Below are 23,267 nucleotides of genomic sequence, written 5' to 3'. Positions count from 1 at the left end.
GTGACCCTCAATAGATCTCTTTCTCAGTCTCATATTCCTCAGGATTTCTGTGAAGACCAGATAAGGAAAATGCTTTGAAAATTTTAAAGTGCTATACAAAAGCTAGCTATTATATGAGACACTGATAGGATATGGATGATAGTCAATGCTCAGAACACGGGAGTCAATAGGACTCTTGGACTTTGCCTTAGTTGAATTGCTTTTGTGTTTAAATTGTGTTCAGTTGTGGGCCCCATAAGGAGGAACTTGAAAACCTCCATAACAAGGTTTCTTTCAGCATGGAGAGGGGAATCAGACATCATGCCACAGTTAAAGAATAATCTGGGAATATTTATAGACCAAAGAAGAGAAAACTTTTCCATAAACAGAAAGTCCAGGATGGGGAAGATAACAGAGACAGTACTAAGTAAGTCCTGAATAAAGAAATTTGGAATGTTTAGTCTGGAGAAGACTTGACAGAAGAAGGGGCAAGGAGAAGACTTTACAATATCTTGAAATATTTGCAGAAATTCATGTAGAAAAAAAGTTATATTTATTCAAGTTAGAAGTAAATGTAATACATCTCTCAGATTGGCTAAGATTACAGGAAAAAATAAAGATAAATGTTGGAGGGAATATGGGAAAACTGGGATACTAATACCGTGTTGGTGGAGATGTAAATGATCCAACCATTCTAGAGAGCAATTTGGAACTATGTCCCAAGGAACTATGTACACCCTTTGATTCAGCAATACCATTGCCAGGTCTGTATCCCAAAGAGATCATCAAAAAGGAGAAAGGACCCACATTTGCAAAAATATTTGTAGAAGCCCCTTCCATAGTGGCAAGGAACTGGAAAGTGAGTGGATACCCATCAGTTGAGGAATGGCAGAATAAGTTATAGTTTATGAATGTGATGGAATATTATTGTTTTATAAGAAACAATCAGCAGGATGATTTCAGAGAGGCCTGGAGAGACCTACATAAATTGATGTTAAGTGACGTGAGTGGAAAACTAAGGGAACATTGTACATGGAAATAGCAAGATTATGTGATGGCCAACTCTGATGGATGTGACTCTTTCAACGGTGTGATGATTCAGATCAGTTTCAATAGACTTGTGATGAAGAGAACCATTTGCATCCAAAAAGAGGAGTGTCAGTATTGAATAAGGATGGCAATATAATATTTTTACTTTTTGTTGTTGTTTGTTTGCTTTTTTCTCATTTTTTTCTTTTTCTTTTTTTGATCTGATATTATCTTGTGCAGCATTATAAATGTGGAAATGTATATAGAAAAACTGCACATATTTAATTGAGTTACTTGCTGTCTAGAAGAGGGAGTGGGAGTAAGAGAGGGATAAAAATTGGGAACACAAGGTTTTGCAAGAGTGAAGGTTGAAAACTTTCTTTGCATGTATTTTGAAAATAAAAAGCTATTATTAAAAAAAGAAATGTGTAATAGTTGGCAGTCATAAAGAATATTTAAGTTTTTTCTAAAGAGGAAAAGACCCCACACACACACACAATTAACAATTAACATTTTATAAAACTGGAATGAGTTGCTTAGCAAGGTGGTGGGTTCCTTCTTACTGGAAATCTTTAAGTGAAAACTAAATGATAATGAACTAAAGATATGATAGAAGGAATTGTACTAAGCTAGGGTTCCTTCCAACTCTAAATTTCTATGTTTCTAAGAGACAGATTATGCAATACTTAGTACACGAAGGTTATGATAAACTTATCTTTCCCTCTTTCTACTCTGTGTTTTATTATGAATAAATCATTTCCAATTTTTTTCTGAACAAATACTACAGTTTAATTATGAACAAATTTGAAAAACATTGGTAAGGGAAGGAGAAAAAAGGAATTCCTGCATGATCTATTGTTAAAATATGTAAAAAAATTACTTCTAAATGTATTGCCTCATCCATAAAGAGAGTTTCTAACATGCCAATAATAAATTAAGAAAACATGAATATTTTACCATATAAATTGAAAATCATTCAATTGTTACTTTTTCTTAGGTCAGTGCATTGGGATATTATGGGTTACCCATGAAACATAAGAAAAGGATAAGTTCTCCAATAAATTCCCCAATCATCTTCCTACCATGATGCTTCAAGAAGCTGAAAGGATGTAGTTTTTAGGGCAAAAAAGGGAAGAAATACATTACACAGTGGGTAGCAAACTTGTGGAACTCATTACTTTCAAAAAGCTGTACTCCTACAATTATAAATAGGCTCAAGAGAAATTTAGACAAGTTTATGGATGAGAGATTGTCAAGAAACCACTTCAAGTCTATGTTTAGAACACCTTGTTGTTTTGTTCTGGAAGGGAAACAAGCTCTTTGTGAGAAGAGTTTCTCAGGATCACTTGCAGAGACAGCTAAGAAAAATTGGAGGCCAGCTCCAATATCAACAGGAAGGCTTATAGGGTGGTATTTTATTTATATTTCGAAAGGATAAAAACAGTAGTTACTGTTTTGGCAGAGAGAGGTTTCTCTCTGCCACAAGAATAGAGTTGAAGGTTATTCACTTATGTACACACACATACACAAACATATGAATACATAAAAACATTTAAGTACATGTTTGTATGCCTATATACATTTATTCATTCATCATCCATGTATTTATTCCTTCGCTTATTTTATTGCAATAAGCTTATTTTTAATACACATTTTGCTTTATGAATCATGTTGGGAGAGCAAAATAAGATGAAAAGGGAAAAAACATAGGGGGATAAAATAACAGAAAAAAGAAGTGAACATAACGTATTAATTTACATTCAGTTTTTTTTAGATCTTTTTCTGGATGCAGATGGCATTTTCTGTCTAAAGTGTATTGAGATTGCTTTGGATCACTGAACCATTAACAACAAAATCTTTGTAGTTGATCACATGAATCCTTGCTATTATCATGCACAATGTATTCCTGATTCTGCTTTTTTCACTCAGTATCGGTTTCATGTAAACATTTTCAGGTCTTTCTATAATCAGCTTGCTCATATATTTTATAGAACAATAATATTCCATTACCTTCATGTACTACAACTTGTTCAGCCATTTCCCAAATGATTTCCAATCATTTTCCAATTCTTGGATACCACAAAAAGAGTTGCTACAAACTTTTTTGCACATGTGGGTCCTTTTCCCTGCTTTATGATTTTCTTGGGATACAGACCCAGTAAAGGCACTGCTGGGTCAAAGGCTAAGCACAATTTTATAGCCCTTTGGGCATAGTTCCAGATTGCTCTCCAGAATGGTTGCATCATTTTACAATTTCAACAACAATGGATTAGTATACAGGTTTTCCTACAACCTCTCCAACATTTATCATTTTATTTTCATGTCATCTTAGCCAATCTGAGAAGTATGAATGATACCTCAGAGTTGTTTTAATTTGCATTTCTCTAATCAATAATGATTTAGAGCATTTTTTCATATAAGTATAAATTAATTTTGATATCTGAAAATTATCTGTTCATATCCTTTGACCATTTATCATGGAGGAATGACTTTTATTCTTATACATTTGACACATTTCTTTATATATTTAAAAAAAAATGAGAACTTTATCAGAAATACTGTCTATAACAATGTTTTCCCAGCTTTGTGCTTGTTTTTTAATCTTGTTTCTGTTGGTTTTGTTTGTGCAAAACCTTTTTAATTTAATGTAATCAAACTTGTCCATTTTGCCTTTCATAATGTTCCCTAATTCTTCTGTGGTCATAAATTCATCCCTTCTCCAAAAATTTGATAGGTCAATTATGCCTTGTTCTCCTAATTTGTTTATTATATTATTCTTTATGCCCAAATTACATATTTAAACCTTATTTTGGTATGGGGCGTGATATAGTTCTATGCCTATTGCTCTAGGCCTTGATTATTGTGTCATGGGTATCTAATCTATTCCATTAATCCATTACTCCACTTCTTATCAAAACAAATAGTTTTGATTACTGTTGCTTTATAACATAGTTTTAGGTTTAGTCCTGCCAAGCCTCAATCCTTTGTTTTTGTTTTTGTTTTTTTTTCCATTAATTCCCTTGATATTCTTGACCTTTTCTTCTTCCAGATGAATTATATTATTATTTTTTCTAGTTCTATAAAATGATGTTTTAAGAGTTTGATTGGAATGCACTGAACAAGTAGACCAATTTAGGCAGAATTGTCTTTTTTATTATATTAGTTCAGCCTAGCCATGAACAATTGATATTTTTCCAATTGTTGAGATCTGATTTTGTTTTTGTGAGAATTGTTTTGTAACTGTATTTATATAGTTCTTGGGTTTGTCTTGGCAAGTAGATCTCCAAATAGTTTATTTTGTCTACAATAATTTTAAATGGATTTTCTCTATCACTTGCTAATGGGCTTTGTCAGTAATACATTGCAATGAAGGTGATTTGTGCGGGTTTATTTTATATCCTACAACTTTGCTAAAGCTGTGAATTGTTTCCAGTAGGTTTGGGGATGGTTTTCTTGGATTTTCTAAGTATATCATTATATCATCTATAAAGAGTGATAGTTTTATTCTTCACTGCCTATTCTAATACCTTTAATTTTTTTTTCTTATTGCTAAGGCCAAATTTTCTAATACAATGTTGAATAATAGTGGTGATGATGGACATACTTCTTTCACCCCTTATTTATTGGAAATGTTTCCAGCTTCTCTTCATTACAAATAATACTTACTGTAGGTTATTTTAAAGAAAGCTCCCTTTATCCCTATGCTTTCTAGTGTTTTTAATAGGAATGCATTGTCAAAAGCTTTTTCTGCATCTTTTGAGATTGTCATATGGTTTTTGTTGGTTTTGTTATTGATATGGTTGATTATGGCAATTATTTCCCTCATGTTGAACCAGCCCTGCATTCCTGATATAAATCTGACTTGGTCATAGTGTATCATCCTGCTGATAAGTTGCTATAATCTCTTTGCCAATATTTTATTTAAAATTTTTGCATTAATTTTCATTAGGGTGATTTTCCTTCCCTGTTTTAGACCTTCCTGATCTAGTTATCAGTGTCATATTTGTGTCATAGAAGAAATTTAATAGAAAGTCTTCATTATTTATTTTTCCAAATTATTTACATAGTATTAGAATTAATTGTTCTTTAAATGTTTGGTAAAAATTATTTGTGAATCCATCTAGCTCTGGAGATTTTTTCTTAGGGAGTTTATTAATGACTTGTTCAATTTCTTTTTCAAAAATAAGACTAAATATTTTATTTCCTCTTCTGATAAACTGGGCAATTTATATTTTTGTAAATATTCATCAATTTTAGTTAGATTATCAGACTTGCTGCCATACAGTTGAGCAAAATACCTTTTAATTATTACTTTAATTTCTTTTTCATTGATGGTGACTTTACCTCTTTCATTTTTGATGTTGGTGATTTTTTTTCCTTTCCTTTTTCTGATCAAATTAACCAAAAGTTTATCTATTTTGTTAATTTTTTTCATAAAACCCACTCATAGTTTTTTTTTTTTTCTTTATTAGTTCAATAGTTTCCTTAAGTCTCTATTTTATTAATCTCTCCCTTGAGTTTCAATATTTCTAATTTGGTATTTAATAGAGGTTTTTAATTTGTTTTTTTTCCTAACCTTTTCAGTTGTATACCTAATTCACTGATCTCTTTCTCTATTTTATGTATGTAGGTATTTAGAGTCATGAAATTTCCCCTAAGAACTGCTTTGGTTGAATTCCATAGGTTTTGGTATGTTGTCCATTATTGTCATTTTCTGTTCTTTCTTTCTTTCTTTTATTTGTTGAAGCAATTGGGGTTAAGTGACTTGCCTAGGGTCATGTAGCTAGGAAGTGTTATGTGTCTGAAACCAGATTTTAACTCAGATCTTCTTGACTTCAAAGCTGCTGCTATATCCACCTTGCTGCCCCATTATTGTCATTTTTCTTAGATGAAATTATGGATTGTTTCTGTGATTTGTTGTTTGACCCACTCATTCTTTAGAATTAGATTATTTAATTTCCAATTGGTTTTTAGTCTATCTTTCACTGACCCTTTATTGAATACAATTTTTTTTTATTCATTGTAATCTAAAAAGAAAACATTGACTATTTCTGCCTTTTTGCATTTGATTTATGTCCTTTTATTATTATATGCCCTAATACATAGCCAGTTTTTGTGTAGCTCCATGTACTGTAGAGAAAAATGTATATTTCTTGCTGACCCTATTCAATTTTCTCCAGAGGTTTATCACATCTGGGTTTTTAGGATCCTATTAACCTCCCTAGTTTCTTTCTTGTTTATTTCATGGCTAGATTTGTTTGATTCTGAGAGGAAAAGGTTGAGGTCCCCTAGTAGAATAATTTTGCTTTCTATTTCTTCCTGTAACTGGATTAATATCTTCTCTAGGAATTTGCCTGCCCTACCATTTAGTACATAGACATTTAGCTTTGTTACTACTTCATTATATATGGTACCCTTTTAATAAGATCTATTTTTATTTTTGCTTTAGCTGAGACCAGAATTGCCACTCCTGGTTTTTGTTTTGTTTTGTTTTTACTTCAGTCTTTTACCTTTATTCTATTTGGATTTCTTAGTGTCAAATGTGTTTCTTGTAAACAACATATTGTAGGATTCTGTTTTTTAATCCACTTTTGTATTTGCTTCCATTTTATAGAAAAGGGTATCCTATTTACATTAACAATTATGATTACTGGCTCTGTAATTCCCTCCATCCTATTTTCTCCCCTGTATATACTTTTGTTCTCTATTTCCTCCCTATCCTTAGTCCTGTGTTTTGTTACCCACCCCACACACTACCTTATCTCCTATCACCCCTCCCCCTTCTCTTAGTAGAGTTTTTTTTTTTTAAACCAACTCCACCCACTCCCTTATCTTCTGTCAACACTTCCCCTCTTCTTTTACCTTTTTTCATAGGGTATTTGCTTGGCTTCTATCCTGTCCCTACCTTTTCTTTTCCTCTTTCTCCCTCTACTTTTTATAGGATTAAAACAAATTGTAAATCCAACTGAGCGATTATTATTTCTTCTTAGAACCAAAATTGATGAGATCAAGCTTCAGACAATGCTCAGTTCCTCCCTTCTTTCCCTCAATTGTAATAGGTCATTTGAGCTTCTTGGTGTGAACAAATTGTCCCATTATACCTTCCCTTTCCTCTTTTTCCAGTACAGATCTTTCTCCACTCCTTAATGTCTTTTGCTTTGGTGTCATCACATCAGAGTCCATTCACAACCATCCCTTCAGTCCATGTGATGCCTCCGCTCTCCCCTCCACCCCAGCTTTGTCTGTCCTAGTGTCAATACATTTTTAAAGATTTACAGATTTTTTTTTTCCTATCTAGGGATGTAAACAAGTTAACTTTTAAATAAATAAATAAAGTGTGTGTGTGTGTATGTGTGTGTGTGTGTGCGCACGCGCCCTGTAAATTCTTGAATTCTGTGTTTGTAGATTAAATTTTCTATTTAGTTCTGTTTTTTTCAATAGAAATGATTGAAAGTTTGTTAGTTCATTGAAGCTCTATCTCCTCCCCTGAAATATGATGCTGAGTCTTGCTGGGTAGTTAATTCTTGGTTATAACCGCAGGTTCTTTGCCTTCCTGAATATGGTATTCCAAGCTCTCTAATCATTTATTGTAAAAGCCACCAGATCCTGGGTAATCCTGATTGTTTCTCCTTGACATTTGGATTGTTTTTTCTGGCAGCTTGAAGTATTTTTTCCTTGAGATTATCGTTTTGCAATTTAGCAACACTATTTCTTGGGGTTTTCTTTGTGGGATCTCTTTCCAGAAGTGATCAATGTATTCTTTCAATTAGTATTTATTTCCCTCTCTGTTTCTAGAATAGTGGGGCAATTTTCCTTAATGACTTCTCATAGAATGCTCTCCAAGCTCATTTTTTGTCATGACCTTCAGGTAGGTAGGACAATACTTTTTAAATGTTCTTCTCTGGATCTATTTTCCAGGTTGGCTCTTTTTCCAATGAGGTATTTCACATTTCTTTTTTTTTTTTTTTCATTATTTTTAGTTTGTTCTTGCCGTCTCACAAAGTCATTAACTTCCATTTGCTCTGTTCTAGTTTTTAATGTGTGATTTTCTTCAGTTATAATTTTTTATCTTTTTTTCCCTTTTCCTATTTGGTTTATCCTATTGTATAAGGAGTTGTTTTCTTCAGACAATTTTTTCCTTCCTTTTCCAAATTGTTGACTCTTTCATGCATCCCCCTAATTTATTTTCTTATTTTTCTTCTACATCTCTTATTTGCCTTTTTAAGTCTTTAATGAGCATTTTCAAGAATCCTCTGGGTTTGAAACCAATTTAGCTCACTCTTTGAAATTTCTTCTACACACATTTTGTCCTCATCTGAGGATGCATTTTGTTCTACCCTGTCACCATAGTAGTTTTCTATGGTCAAGATACTTTTCTGTATCTTTAGCATTTCCTCTTCTTTTTATTTTTAAGGTAGAACTCTGCTCCTGGCATAAAGGGGGCACTGTCCCAAGTTTCCTGTGTAGCTTTGAGCCTTGGCTTTGAACACAGAGGCCCCTTGTGTTTATAGGGGGTAAATTTGCCTACTCTGTTCAGGAAACTGCCTGGTTTCCCAGAGTTTGCCCCACTCATTTGCCCCTCTTCTGAGCCAGAACTTAGGGTCTTAATTGCTGATTTGCTGCAATTAAAACTGTCTCACTAGCTTTCCCAGAGTCTATCTGACCTGGGTTGAACACTCTTTTGACCTCAGTGAGACTGACCTTTCTTAAACTTTTTTTCAGTATATCTTGAGCTGGAAAGTTGTTTCATTCCATCAGATTGTTCAGAAGATTGGTTTCATGTGGTTTTTGAGGGAAAGTGTTAAAGCTCCAGTACCTTCCAGATTTTACTCTGCCATCTTGGCTCCACCCTCAAGAACTCTCTACCTTTATTTATTCATTCATTCATTTACCCTTAGGATAAGAGAAACAACATTTATTAAAGCATTTACTAATTTAGATCCTTTCTGGGTCTTCAGTGCAAGCATCTATATCAATGTTGTCATCTCATCAGAAAAGTATAATTTCAATTTGCCACTTTGCTAAAGAGGAATTAGGCTGTGCCATAGAGTACAGTATAGAGACTGGAAGACTCTTGTTAATGAGTTCACATCTGGCCTCAGACACTAGCATGCTACATGACTCTGGATAAGTCACTTAACCCTTCTTGCCTCAGTTTCCTCATTTGTCAAATGTGCTGGAGAAGGAAATAGCAAACTACTCAAATATCTTTCCAAAAAAAAAAAAAAAACAAAAAACACAACATGGGGTCACAAAGTCTCAGACACAACTAGACTCAACAACATCAGCAAAACACTTTGCTAAGTCCTGTGGATATAAATATGGATACAAAAACAAAAAGGAATGCCTGCTCTCAAGGGGCTTATATACTTGTTGGGGAAAACCACACACAAAAGGGAAATGCAAAGAAGTGGAAGAGCACTCTCTGTACTGTGCTCTCACTCAGCAGCAAGGAGGTATAAGAAAGAGAAAGACTATAAGCAATGAACTCTTTCTCAATCCTCTGGAAGTTCTTCCTTAAATAAATATTTACCTAATATCTCCTCTATGCTACATATGAAACTATATGCTCCTCTTATTCTACTAGGAAGAGAAAAAGATGTGGAGAAATGAAAAATCAGACTGGAGGGAAACCAGAGATCTTTCAATTGGACAAACAAAAATAGCAAATAGTTCACAGTTATAAATAAGGGAAATTTTGCACCAAAATAAGTAGTTAAGGGAACTGAAAATTTGTGGTTTTGAAAATATAATATTAAAAAGACCTGATTAAGAAAAAAAGTTTATGCTTGCATTTTTGTTTTTCTTCCTGGGTTATTTATACCTTCTGAATCCAATTCTCCCTGTGCAACAAGAGAACTGTTCAGTCCTGCACACATATATTGTATCTAGGATATACTGTAACCTATTTAACATGTATAGGACTGCTTGCCATATGGGGGAGGGGGGGAGGGAGGGAGGAGAAAAATTGGAACAGAAGTGAGTGCAAGGGATAATGTTGTAAAAAATTACCCTGGTATGGGTTCTATCAATAAAACATTATTAAAAAAAAGAGAGAGAGAGAGAGAAAGTTTAAGTATCTGTCATGCCTTAATAAACTGATTCCCAAAAGCCTTGTTTTAGAATTGGAATTAGACATTGTTGATCTCAGAGAAAGGAGGACCTCAAGTATCTAGGGGCAAGTAGCATGAATTGTACCCCTAAATCAACATTTTAAAGACAAATTCAATGGAGAATGTATAGATGAGACTCCAGGAACTGCACTGCAAAAGGAGATAAAGACTTTGAGATTAGAAAACTCAGTGAACCTTCAAAGTTGCCTATCCTTGCCTAATTGCTTCTCCCCCCCCCTTTTTTTTAAAATGTTGAATTGAATGATTCAAATTCTGAACTGCAATTACCACTAAGTTCATATCTACAAGTATGGATCTAGGGAAGAGAACAAAGTGTAGTGTTCTTCTTTTCTCTAAAATATGATTCAATTCTCCAATTGATGGGCATTCACTCACTTTCCAGTTTCTGGCCACTACAAAGAGGGATGCTGTAGTGTTCTTTTCTTTTCTAAAATATGATGGTTCCCTGGGAGCAGGTTTCTTGGGGAGGTTTTCTAGAGGCAACCTTAATTTCGGGTCAGAATAACAATCACCTCAAAGGCATCCAGGAGTTAAAATACAGTTCTTTATTGTCTCTTCAAAATAGCCTGGTTGGTTCCAAGAGCTCTTGTTAGTCCTTTGCCTCTGCCAGCTTCAGCCTCTCTGAATCTTGGTTCTGAATCTTCTCAACTGAATTCTGGCTCTGTCAATCTCCCAAACCAATTCACTTCACTAACTCAGCTCATTTTATGCTCTTTTAGAGGTGCAAACTCAACGGTTGACTCCTCCTCCGAGAATGGGATTGTGGGAGGTGTAACTTGGTGAATCTCCCAGACTTGTGAACTCCAATGTGTGAGCCAATGTGTGAACTCTCAAAGGTGTAAATTTAAGCATTGTTTCTATCAATTCCAATGAGTTAACACCATGTTTCAAGTTCTGGCTCATAACAACAAAGTACAAATACTTTAAGGAGGGTAGTTACTAGGGATTCCCACTGTACAAATTAGTGTTGCACTTGATAGAGTACTAGACTTGAATGGGGAAAATTTGAGCTCAAATACAAACACAGATAATTATACTTTGGGTAAGTTAGTGAACCTTTGTCAGCCTCAGTTTCCTCATCTGTAAAAAAAATAGGGACATCTTTCAGTGTTGTGAAAATTAAATGAGATATATCTAAAGTACATTGAAATTTTAAAGGACTATAAAATACCCTTGCTGCTTAACAGTATGGCAAACTAATTGTTTCTTTCTTAAAGAATAAGGCCAGCTATAAGTGACTCAGTGTAGAGAGTGCTGGTCCTGCAATCAGGAAGATCTGAGTTAAAAATCTGTCCTCAAACACAAGCCGTGGGACCTTGGACAAATCACTTAACCTCAATTTTCTCATTCATCAAATGAGCTGAAGAAGGAAATGGCAAACCACTCCAGTATCTTTGCCAAGCAAACCCTAAATGGGGTCACAGAAAGTCAGATATGATTGAAAAAATGATTGAAAATTTTTGCTCTTCTCTGCCCAGATGGGACCACATCTAGATTACCTCCCTTAAGTTCTGGGTAAAACATAGTGGACCAGCCAAAATGGCCTGCTTCCCAAATGCAGGATATCCCTGCCCCAATGTACTCAGTGTTCCTCATGTCTAAATTACATACCTTCACTTCTATCACTCAAAATCCCTACTTCTCCTCAAGTCTTAGCTTAAAAGCCATATTCTATTTAAAGTCTTACAGTAGCTTCCCAACTGCTGGTTTTCTAATCAAAATCATCTCTGCCTGTTTCAAGTGTATATATATATATATATATTTTTTTTTTTCTTTTTCCCTATATGTGCACATTGTATCCTTTGGCTAAGTTGTAAACCTTTTGAGATCAACTACTCATTTCCTTTTTCCTTTTCATCCCCATTGCTTATCATATAGTAAACATTTAACATTTTTAAAATCATAATAGCTAGAGTTTACATAATGCTTTATTGTTTGCAAAGACATTTACTGGTATTTTTTCATTTTATTACTTATAACATCTCTGGAACAGAGATCTATTTTATAGATAAGTTAACCTAGGCAGTTTGGGGGTACCATAGCTCATAGAGACTCATCTTGTTGAGTTCAAAACTGGCCTCAGACACTTACTAGCTGTGTGACCCCTTTCCGGGCAAGTCCCTTAACCATGTTTGCCTCAGTTTCCTCATCTGTCAAAAAAACTAGAGAAGAAAATGGTAAACTACTCTAGTATTTTTGCCAAGAAATCCCAAATGAAGTCTTCAAGGATCTGTACATGACTGAAACACTGGACAACAAAGCCAGAGGTTGTGATTTGCCTCATACTACACAGGTGGGAAGCATCCAAAACTATATTTGAATTTAGTTCTTACTGACACAGCACACTATCTCTCTATCTGTTGTGCCACTTAAGTAATGCCATCTGATCGAATGATAAAATAGAAATCATTTGAAGCATCTTCAGTATAATTAAAGACATCAAACTCATGCCACATGAGAATCCTTTAAAGGAACTAAGAATGTTTAACCTACAGGAGACGGGAGGGACCAGGATAACTGTCTCCAATTATGCAAAGGAATTGTCCCATAGAAGATGATTAGACTTATATTGCTTGGCCCAAAGTCATATGAAAAAGAAGTTGGTAAGAGGAGCTTCTTAAAGAAATAAAACATCTTAATATTGGCCATCATCTAAAATAGGATTGAGTTGATTTGGAAGGCAGACAGGAGTTTCCCTCAATGAAAAATTTAAAGTAGTGCCTGTGTGACCACTTAGTCAGGCTATTATAATGGGATTTTTTTTCAGACTGGTATGAAATAGTTTCTTTCTACTTATTTTGTGATTTTTTTTCACTGTAGTAGATCAAAGGGAATTTAGAAATGCATTTGTCAGGCACCTCATTGTCTTTTAGAGATGCTTAATTATTAAATGGGAAAGAGAATCATCACCAAGTGAAGATAGTAGAAACTGAGTCTGCAATGTGTGGAAATAGAAAGAGATACTGAAAATATTACTTTTGTCTTTTAGAAAAAAAATTCACAATAAATAATTTAAGGACTTCTCTTTTGAAGATGTGAATTTCATATAAGTAAAGCTTCAGCCTGTCCAGATTCATCCAGGCAGGGAAATAGAACCAAGGAATCACTAACCACCATTTTCATCATACATGCTGAGGATATTGATAATAATAAAATAACAATTATGACAAGTGGCTTTTATATAGCACTTTAAGATTCCTAATGCTCTTTTGAAATATCTTATCACAACCCTGGGAGAGAGAAACTATAATTATTACCATTTTACAGATGAAGGAAACTAAGGTAGAGAACTGTTAAGTAACCTGCCAGATCACACAGTCTGAGGCTGGATAAAAACAAAGGTCTTGATTCTAAAACCATACTTGTACCATATAGTCATTGTAAAATACAGAGTTTTTAGAGGAGAGTTACGTTAATAGTGAAAGGCCATCATTTCATAATGAAGAATTTGGAGATTTTTAACCTAAAGAAGAGAATAATTAGGGAAGGAGAGGAAAACTGTCTAAGTATTTGAAGGACTTTTACCTAGTCTCTGTTCAGTCATTTTCAACTTTTTTAATGGCCTCATTTGGGGTTTTATTGGCAAAGCTACTGAAGTAGTTTGCCATTTTCTTCAGTTCATTTTACAGATGATGAAACTGAGGCAAACAGGGTTAAGTATTTGTTCAGGGTCACATAGCTAATAAGTGTCTAAGGCTGGATTTGAACTCAAGATGATGAGCCTGCTTGATAAAAGTCCCACACTTTACCTCTAATGACTGTACAATCTGTGCCTGTGTCTACTAATACTCTCAGGATCAAATGAAGGCTTTAAAACCAAAGAGAGATTATAATTGTTTGGTAAATTAACATAATTAATATTAAAGGTTAATGGTTTTTAATATTTATAAAAAGATGATTATAATGTTTGAACTAGATGACTTTTGAATTCCCTCTCCATCTTTGGAATTTTGTAATTATATAATGACAAGTGATTTAGGATGGACTACATCTATACATCTTTATCTGTACTTGTGGACTAACCCTCCACCCAAGAACAGCTTATTCCATAGTTATTACTAAGTGAATGAGAACTCATTCAAATTTATAACTCACAAACTGTAGTTTTGGTCAATTTTATTATTGTAGTTCAGTCATATCCAGCTCTTTGTGATTTCATATGCAGTTTTCTTTGTAGAAATAGTGAATTGGTTTGTGATTTACTTCTCCACCTCATTTATAAATGAGGAAACTGAGGTAAAATGAATTAAGTGATTTGCCCAAGATCACATATCTAGTAAGTGTATGAGAATAAGATTTGAACTCTTTTGACTCAAAAACCCAGTAGTAACTACTAATTAACTGCTGCAATCTCTAATTTAAAGAGGACCTTCTCATAATACTCCTGAGAGGGGTTATATAAAGCATTATTATCATCATTCTATACCTAAGGAAGCTGAGATTCAGAGAGTTGAAGGAATTTTCCAGTGGATACATAGCTATTAAGTGCTAAGAAAATTATCTCTTGGGAATTTTTCATTTTTATGCTACATCTCCCTTCTTGTTTTGTGGTTATTGTGTTTCTCTCTGCTTCAATATAGTCATTATTGTGCTTATGAGGTACCAATAGACTTTAAAATAGGTCATTTCTCATTGAAAAAAATATATCACTCTTCCAGTACATTAATATTCATGGTAATTATTAAGACCTATTAGTCCCAATAGCTACAATAGAACAATGTTATTTAAAAAAAAAAAAAAAAAACTTCAATCTATTTTGTCCATAATATAAAAGAGAAGTGGAGAGAATAAATATTTATGTTGCACCTAGCATAAGCTAGTTACTGTGCTAAGTATTTTACAAATTTTAACTCATTTAATCCTTGCTGTGAAATCCATATTATTATTATATCTATTTATAGTTGAGGTTGATAAATCTGTGAAGTGTGTTATTATTATACCGATTTTATAGTTCAAAAAACTGAGCTCTACATTCCTAATTATATGAAAAGGTGCTCTAAATCACTATTGTTAAGAGAAATGCAAATTAATACAATTCTGAGATACCTCTGAGATTGGCTAAGGTGACAGGAAAAGATAATGACGAATGTTGGAGGGGATGTGGGAAATCTGGGATACTAATACATTGTTGGTGGAACTGTGAACTGATCTAATCATTCTGGAGAACAATTTGGAACTATGCTCAAAACATTATCAAAATGCGCCATACCCTTTGATCCATCAGTGTTTCTGTTGGGCTTATATCCCAAAGAGATCTTAAAGGAGGGAAAGAGACTCACATGTGCAAAAATGTTTGTGGCAGCTCTTTTTGTAGTGGCAAGAAACTGGAAACTGAGTGGATGCCCATCAGTGAGAAAATGACTAAACAAGTTATGGTATATGAATGTTATGGGATATTATTGTTCTGTAAGAAATGACCAGCAGGATGATTCAGAGAGGCCTGGAGAGACTTACAAGAACCAATGCTAAGTGAAATGAGCAGAACCAGGGGCAGCTACATGATGCAGTGGTTAGAGCACCAGCCCTGAATTCAGGAGGACCTGAATTCAAACCTGGCCTCAGATACTTAATACTTCCCAGCTGTATGGCCCTGGGCAAGTCACTTAACCCCAATTACCTCAGCAAAAAATATAAAAGAATTGAGCAGAACCAGGAGATCATTGTACACGGCTACAAGATTATAAAATGATCAATTCTGATGGATATGCCTCTTGTCAACAATGAGGTGATTCAGCCACTTTCAGTGGTCTTGTGTTGGAGAGAGCCATCTATACTGAGAATGGACTGTGGGAAATCAATGTGGATTACAACATAACATTCTCACTCATTTTGATGTTGTTTGTTTGCATTTTGTTTTCTTACTAATTTTCTTTCCTTTTTGATCTGATTTTTCTTGTGCAACAAGAGAATGGTATAAATATGTTTATATATACAAAAGGGGAAAAAAACTGAGGTCTAAAGATATTACATGACTTATCCAGAGTTTCATAACTGATAAATTTCTGAATCCAGATTTATACTCGGGGATTCCTAACTCCAGGTCCAGCATCCTACCCACTAAGCCATGAAAAAAAAATTAAAGTTTAGCCTTTAAGAATTCAAGAAGCCCATGGAAGAATGGTTATGTCCATGTAACAACAATAAGAAAAACAAGCTATGCTATGTTTGATGCATTTTGTGCACCAGCATCCACTCAAAAGTATAGCCTATGAATCCTTTCATTTTCTTTTCCCACCATCCAGGAGAGAGAGACATTTAAAACAAACAAAAAAAATAATTCAATCAAAAATTGCGGTTCATAAAGAAATAAGAAAAGATGTCCTCCTTCTCCCATCATGCTGGCATATTTGTCACATTCTATTTCTGATTTCCACATCACCAGTAGAGAAAATCGTACATCTGGATTACATATCTCCGAGCTTCCTAAACTGTGGGTCCAGACTCCATGTGGACTTTCTTATCTGAATGTGTGGGTTTTAAAATTATGATTTGCTATCAGTAGATGCTTGATTTGTATACTTATTCCATATGTCTATATATTCGAGTCATGTAAAAAATTCTTGGGCAAAAAGGATTGAGAATAGGAAAAGTTTATGAAGCCCTGAATAGGTGACCAACACATCTGAATGTGTTGGGTATATATTTAGGGAAATGTATGAATGACAGCATACATGCCAGAAACTCATACAACTCAAGCCCATACATGTTTTAAGAGTCTGTGTTAAATTAATAAGCATGTCCATCCCATTTTTATAAAATTACTTTTAATTTATCTTGGCAAAGATCAATTCTCTTCCCTGCACTTTCCTTGACCCATTAGATTGTGATTAAAGTCATGAACTGTTTTTTTGTTTTTTGTTTTTGTTTTTTTTGCCTATCCTTGTATTCCAATTTTTTGCATTCTACTTGGTATATGGGTACTTAATAAAACATTTGTTGACTTTATTGTAGGTCAAAATAGATATGTGAATAGTATGACATCCAGAAGACAATTGTACCCAGAATACATGTGTGGATATGACTTCTCATACTCATGATTCAAAAAAGCTGCTAATGTCTCTGACAATGTCATCAAGCTGCTCTCCTCTGTCCTATTCTACACATATTGTCTCCTACATGTGTCATTTCTGCCAGGTGTCTCCACTAGTATCATGGTCATTAAGCTACCATTTATTAGAACATCAGCTATCTAGCCCTGTTGTGGTGATGGTAGAGTTATTTCAATTATTCTTTATGACTTCTCTCAGATTTTTTGGTTTTTTGTTTGTTTTTTGTTTTTGTTTGTTTTTTGGTTTTTGGCAAAGATACTGGAGTGGTTTGCTATTTGCTTATCCAGTTATCTAGCCTGTTCAGGATCAATTGCTATCTCAAGCATGCAATGACTAGAAAGTCTTTATCTAAGGAAGAAAGACTGTCCTTTTGATACATGGTTAAATTGAAATAGCACATTCAACAAAAATAAGTAAAAGAGTAAGTATATTCATCGTATGATTCTGATTCAGCACTATGTTCTTGCAACTCTGAGGTACCACTACACACTTCTCAAATTGTCTAAGATGACAGGAAAACATAATGATAAATATTGGAGAGGATGGGAGAAAACTGGAATACTAATACATTATTGGTGGACTGTGAACTGATCTAACCATTCTGGAGAGCAATATGTAACTATACACAGAGGGCTATCAAATTGTGCATACCCTTTGGTCCAGCAATGTCTCCACTGGGTGTGTATCCCAAAGAAATAATGAAAAAGGGAAAATGACCTACATATGCCAAAATGTTTTTAGGATCTCTTTTTGTAGTGGCAAGAAACTTTATAAATGTGTGTGTGAAAAGTGATCATCTTTTGTTTACTTTGTCTAGAATTAGAAGTATTGTCTCTCTACATATTCATGAGGAAATACAGATCTCTCCTTGAGAATGATAGAACTCTAACCATCTATACATGCTTATCAGAGAAGTTTTCAACTTTTTTGCCTAGCATATGGTGAGTTATTGATATCTCTATGATAATTGTCTAAAGCAAAGAGAAGTAGCATAATGGAAAAGGCCATTCCATTGGAAATAGAAGACCTCAGTTCAAATCTCATCTCCCTTAAGATACAGCACTCAGCCCTGGTGTCAGAAGGACCTGAAATTCAAGTGTAGCCTCAGGCATTTGACATTTGCTAGGGGTGTGACTCTGGGCAAATCACTTTAACTTCAAATGCCTGTGTAAAACAAGAAAACAAATAAAAATACTCCTTAGACACTTGTTAATTCGGTGACCCTAGCAGGTGAATGAACTCTTTGTGCCTCAGTTTCCCTATCTTCTTAGGCTTCGAAGATCCTTGGAATCATCAATTAACTTAGCCCTCTTGAACTCTACAATTCTCCTACCTTCTGTCACCAAAGCATTAATATGACTGTACAAAAAAATAAGGTTCCCTATTTTGAAGATCTATTCCACAGTAAGGAGCCAGGAGTACATAATATGTATGTGTATATGTGTATATGTGTGTGTGTGTGTGTGTGCATGTGTATATCATCCTCATGCAAAAAAATAAAATGAGGAAGGAGGGGGAAGGAAAAGAAGAAAAACCAGAAGACTAGGTTTCTATTTATATGTACAAAGTTCTTTTCTCTTCCCAATCCATTTGTAGAGCCTGGGGGAAAGCAAATTCATGCTGAAAAGGGATTATTATAGAAAGTATAGTACTTCTGAATTGCAGTCTATTTTTGACTGGCACTAAAAACAAAGTCCTGCTTTAGAACATGAAGAGCCATTAGTGGCTTGCTTATTATCCTTCTATTTTCTTTTTTCCCTATTAGGACACAAGATCAATTGGAATATTTGCCACTTCCTATGCCCAAATCTAAGAATTCATAATTCGCCCTTATCAAATCCTAACTAATGTCCTAAAATTAAGGTATTTCCCATTTATTTTACCTTCTGCTTTTTCTAATTCTATTCTTTCTCTCTTACTTCCTTTTAATATAACTTAATTTATGTGGTCAAAATTAAACCTGTAAGGAAGCTTTGAAATCATATAGTCCAATCACCTCATTTTATAAATGAAGACTTGCAAATCATGACATCATCTTCCTGATGTCATGGTGGAGAGATAAAATAAGGCACTAGGAATGATAATAAAGTCATCATACATGGTAAATAGATTTGGGAAAGCAATAGATTTGGGAGATCATAATTGTAAACAATATTACAAAAATATAGTTCAATTTCAAATTACAATTCAATTATAAAAATATAGTTCAATCAGCTTGATGAAATCAAGTCAGGCATCCATCACAGATTACAAAGGTTTGCAATTTTATTTTATGTGTAAATGGCTTCACAGACTCAGTGAAATATTATAGGGAAATATAGTCCTATTTTTTGAGGAATTTGGGGGTAATGGGGAGATTTCCTATCTCCATTTGGGGAAATACAATCCTTTATAGCTCAGGAGAGACAGGGGAGATGGGAGGAAGGATCTAGGATGTCAGAGAAGGAATCAAGAAAGTTTGGTAGCTCACAGAGAGGAATTAAGGAGGAGTTATTAGGATTTCAACTGATCGATCAGGCCTAGATCAGTTTAGAGATATGCTAAATAAGATTTAAAAGATTGTTTAAAGATGCTTACTAGACAGTTTCAGAGGTTGGAGTTCTGACAATGGCTATGCAAACAGGACAGTCTGGGACTTGATTATGACAGATAATAACCATAGGGGCTCCTTCCTGATAAGGTTTCAGAGTCTACATCAGTGGTCCCAAAGGACAAAGAGCAATAGATGATGAAACTGAGTCTCAGAAATAAGTGACTTGCCTTTGGTCATACAAGTAGAGCTTCAAACCTGAAGCTCTTTATTCCAAATCCAGTATTCTGATACCCTCTACTGCCCTTCAAGCACCATAATTAGAGAAGAAGGGATTTTGAAAAGTAATCACTGTAAGCTTGGAAGATACCTACCAAAAGAAACATGATTTGGAGGATGATCCAGAGAAGGAGACTAAGAAAAAAAGTTCAAATAGATGAGAGAGGGCCCGGAGAGAATGGTGTGCCTAAAGCCTAGATACAGAGCATAGTGAAGAAGTTAAAGAGGAATCAATGCAATATAACCAGATGAGAAATAAGGAGAGTCACAAAGTCAGGAAACTTCAGAGGCAGAAATCACTATGTCCGGTCTCCAGCACCATTTCTTTATTCAAAATGCTAGCAACCCTTTCTTAAGAAACTATGGCCCTAGTAGCTTAGCCTTGTGAAACCTGTCAATTCATGGAAAGGAACCAGAGGTGTGAACTCTGGAGAATTCAGAGCCATTACAACCATTCAGTTTTAACTTATTTGTTTTGAGGATTCAAAGGAAGGTGAATTCACCCCTTAATAGGGAGGTACTAAAGGGATGGAACTACTCTGTATAAAAAGGAGAGGAACTTTCAGATCAGAAACATTTCTTTGAGTAGAACTGAAAGTCTCCTGATCTCAGTTGTTACTGGAAAGAAGCTCCAGCAAGAGAAAAATGGCCTCAGGAGCTTAGCCTTGTGAAACTTGTCAATTCATGGAAAGCAACCAGAGGTGTGAACTCTGAAGACCTCAGAGCCATTACAACCATTCAGTTTTAATTTATTTATTTTGAGGATTGAATTCGCACCTTAATAGGGAGGTACTAAAGGAATGGACCTGCTCTGTATAAAAAGGAGAGGAACTTTCAGATCAGAAACATTTCCTTGAGTAGAACTGAAAGTCTCCTGATCTCAGTTACTACTGGAAAGAAGCTCCAGCAAGAGAGAAATAGCTACTGAGATGGATACAGTCCAGAAACTGTAGAGTGAAATTGCCTGTATCATTTGTCAAAACTATTTTTCTCAGTCAGTCACCATGGACTGTGGACATAATTTTTGCTTAGAATGTCTCTCTAAGAGCTGGAGAGTTGAAAGCATACCTTCCTCTTGCTCTAAATGCAAGCAAATTTCCCAAATCAGAGAATTCCCAGCATCCAATGGGAGACTGGAAAAGCTAACTGACATTGATAAGCAGCTCAGCTCCCACAGTTTGCAGAGTTCTGAAGGACCAAGATGTCCTACCCACAAAGAAGTCCTCCAGTACTTTTGTGAGGAGGACCAGATATTGCTCTGTTTAGCTTGCTGCCAAATGCCAGAGCATGAATCTCACAAACTCTCTCCTATAGAAGAGGCCACTCACAATTACAGGAAGAAGCTACAGAAAATGCTAAGTCATGTGGAGAAGGATTTTGAAGAAACTAAGAAACTTCATTCTCAAAAGGAAGAGGTGAAGACACCTTTTATTGACTGGGGTCAGATGATTGCAGGAGAATATTACAGACTATACAGTTTCCTGATAGAAGAAAAATCTCAGTGTCTGAAAAGAGTAGAAGAAGAGCAGAAGAGCAGAAAAGACAGAATAACCCGACATATCCAAAGCCTTCAGGAAACCATGTTAGAGCTGCAGGAATCAAGTCAAAAGCCCCAAATTGATCTGTTACAGGACCTCAGGGAACTGTTGAAAAGAAGTGCCTCAGTGTTGTCCCAAACACCTGAGACTGTCGTTCCAGAGCTGAGAGAATATCCCACTGCCTGGATAATAGATGTGCTCAACAAGTTTAAAGTGGATATCAGAGTGCATCCGGATTCAGAAAGTTCCTATGTAACTGTTTCTGAGGATCTGAACAGTATGAGAGCTGGACAAGGCTGGAAGGTGGAGTCCAACCAACCTGAGGAGTCTGTTTGCCATTATGCCTTTGCTGAGCAAGTCTTTACCTCAGGGAGACACTATTGGGAGGTAGATGTGTCACAAATACCACAGTGGGCACTGGGGATCTATAGCCCACACTTGGAAAGAAGAAGGAGGAAGAATCCTATTTCATGTGCTTCCATGTTCTTGCTTCGCTGTGTGAAGAAGGAAGATCATTACATATTTCAAAGTTATCCCGAATCATTAAACCATCGAGAGAAAGGTCCTGTGCCCAGAATTGGGGTGTATCTAGAATACAGTTCTGGTACTGTCCTCTTTTACAATGTTCTCCAAAGATCCCTTATTTATAGATTCTATCCTATTCTATTCAAAGAGACTGTCAGACCTGTCTTTTCTCCTGGTCCCCCAATTCCAGGAACAAAAGCTGGAACCATGACGATCTGTTCAATAGATTCTCATCTTTGTGCCTGCTGCTATTCATTGTCTTGAGCATTTCTCCACAAAAGAATCTTTGACCCAGCACCAGACTGCTCTTCAATTTCCAAGTTTCCTCTGGGAAAGAATAAACAACACATATGATGCTGAAGGAGAATCAAATTCACAAAGTTGAGACAAACTGAAAGAGATTATTTGTCAGTGTTTTGTATTTTTCTATATTCAATGTATTTAGTCTGATCATTTATTTTTCACAATAAATCAATCTTAACTAAAAAAAAAAAAAAGCTATTCCAGGATTTTCTTGTTATTTAGTTATTGTCATTTATGTCTTACTTTCTTGGCAAAGATGCTGGAGTGGGTTGCCATTTTCTTCTTCAGATTATTATATAGATGAGGAAACAGGGGGAAGTGATTTGCCCAGGGTCATATAATTAGTGATTTCTAGATTTGAATTCAACTGCTCCTGATTCCAGGACCAGCATTCTAGACACTGTGCTTCTTATCTGCCTCTATAATTTCATGGGGTTATAGAATTTAAATGCGGAGAGGAAAATTGATATAGTGAAAAGAACAATGAATTTAGAGTCAAGAAGACCCAGATTCAAAGTGTAAGAGCACCAGACTAAGTGAAATCTCTCTGGCACTTTTGAGTTCTTCTGCCAAGTTGGTATAAAGAGCCCTGAGCCATGGTGAGAACTAGAGAGGCTTTTCACCAGAGGCTTCTTTGAAACTCCGATTAAAAAAAAAAAAAAAAAAAAAAAAAAAAAAAAGAGGACTATCCAAGATTATTTTCAGGGTTTAAGACTCCCAACTCTTGAGAGTTGATAAGATTTTAAAGAGTATTTTCATAAAATCACTCAGTAAGAATCTTAGTTTTCAAGTAAGCATATGGACTAAGTATATTTGAGTAGCAAAAGGGAAAGGGCACATTTAAATGGCTAAAATCTTCTTGACAGATTGGAGTTTTGAGAGAAAAGTAAAGGGCTGAGAT

At 35.0% G+C, this 23,267-nt stretch overlaps 1 protein-coding gene across 1 annotated transcript in view; it reads left to right on the top strand.

Annotated features, from left to right (window-relative positions):
• LOC100917049 (tripartite motif-containing protein 43-like) overlaps nt 1-22,327 on the top strand; it is a 45,285-nt gene extending 22,958 nt beyond the window's left edge. Inside the window, exon 3 of the mRNA XM_003760946.3 lies at nt 20,954-22,327. Coding sequence (XP_003760994.3) covers nt 20,954-22,327 — 1,374 coding nt within the window. The remainder of the gene's footprint in view (nt 1-20,953) is intronic.
• The last annotated feature ends 940 nt before the right edge of the window (nt 22,328-23,267 follow it).

Source organism: Sarcophilus harrisii, chromosome 1 (assembly GCF_902635505.1).
Source record: "Sarcophilus harrisii chromosome 1, mSarHar1.11, whole genome shotgun sequence".
NCBI classification, from domain to species: Eukaryota; Metazoa; Chordata; class Mammalia; order Dasyuromorphia; family Dasyuridae; genus Sarcophilus; species Sarcophilus harrisii.
Note: the sequence above shows the minus strand (reverse complement) of the source record. Positions and strands in the feature narration are given on the sequence as shown.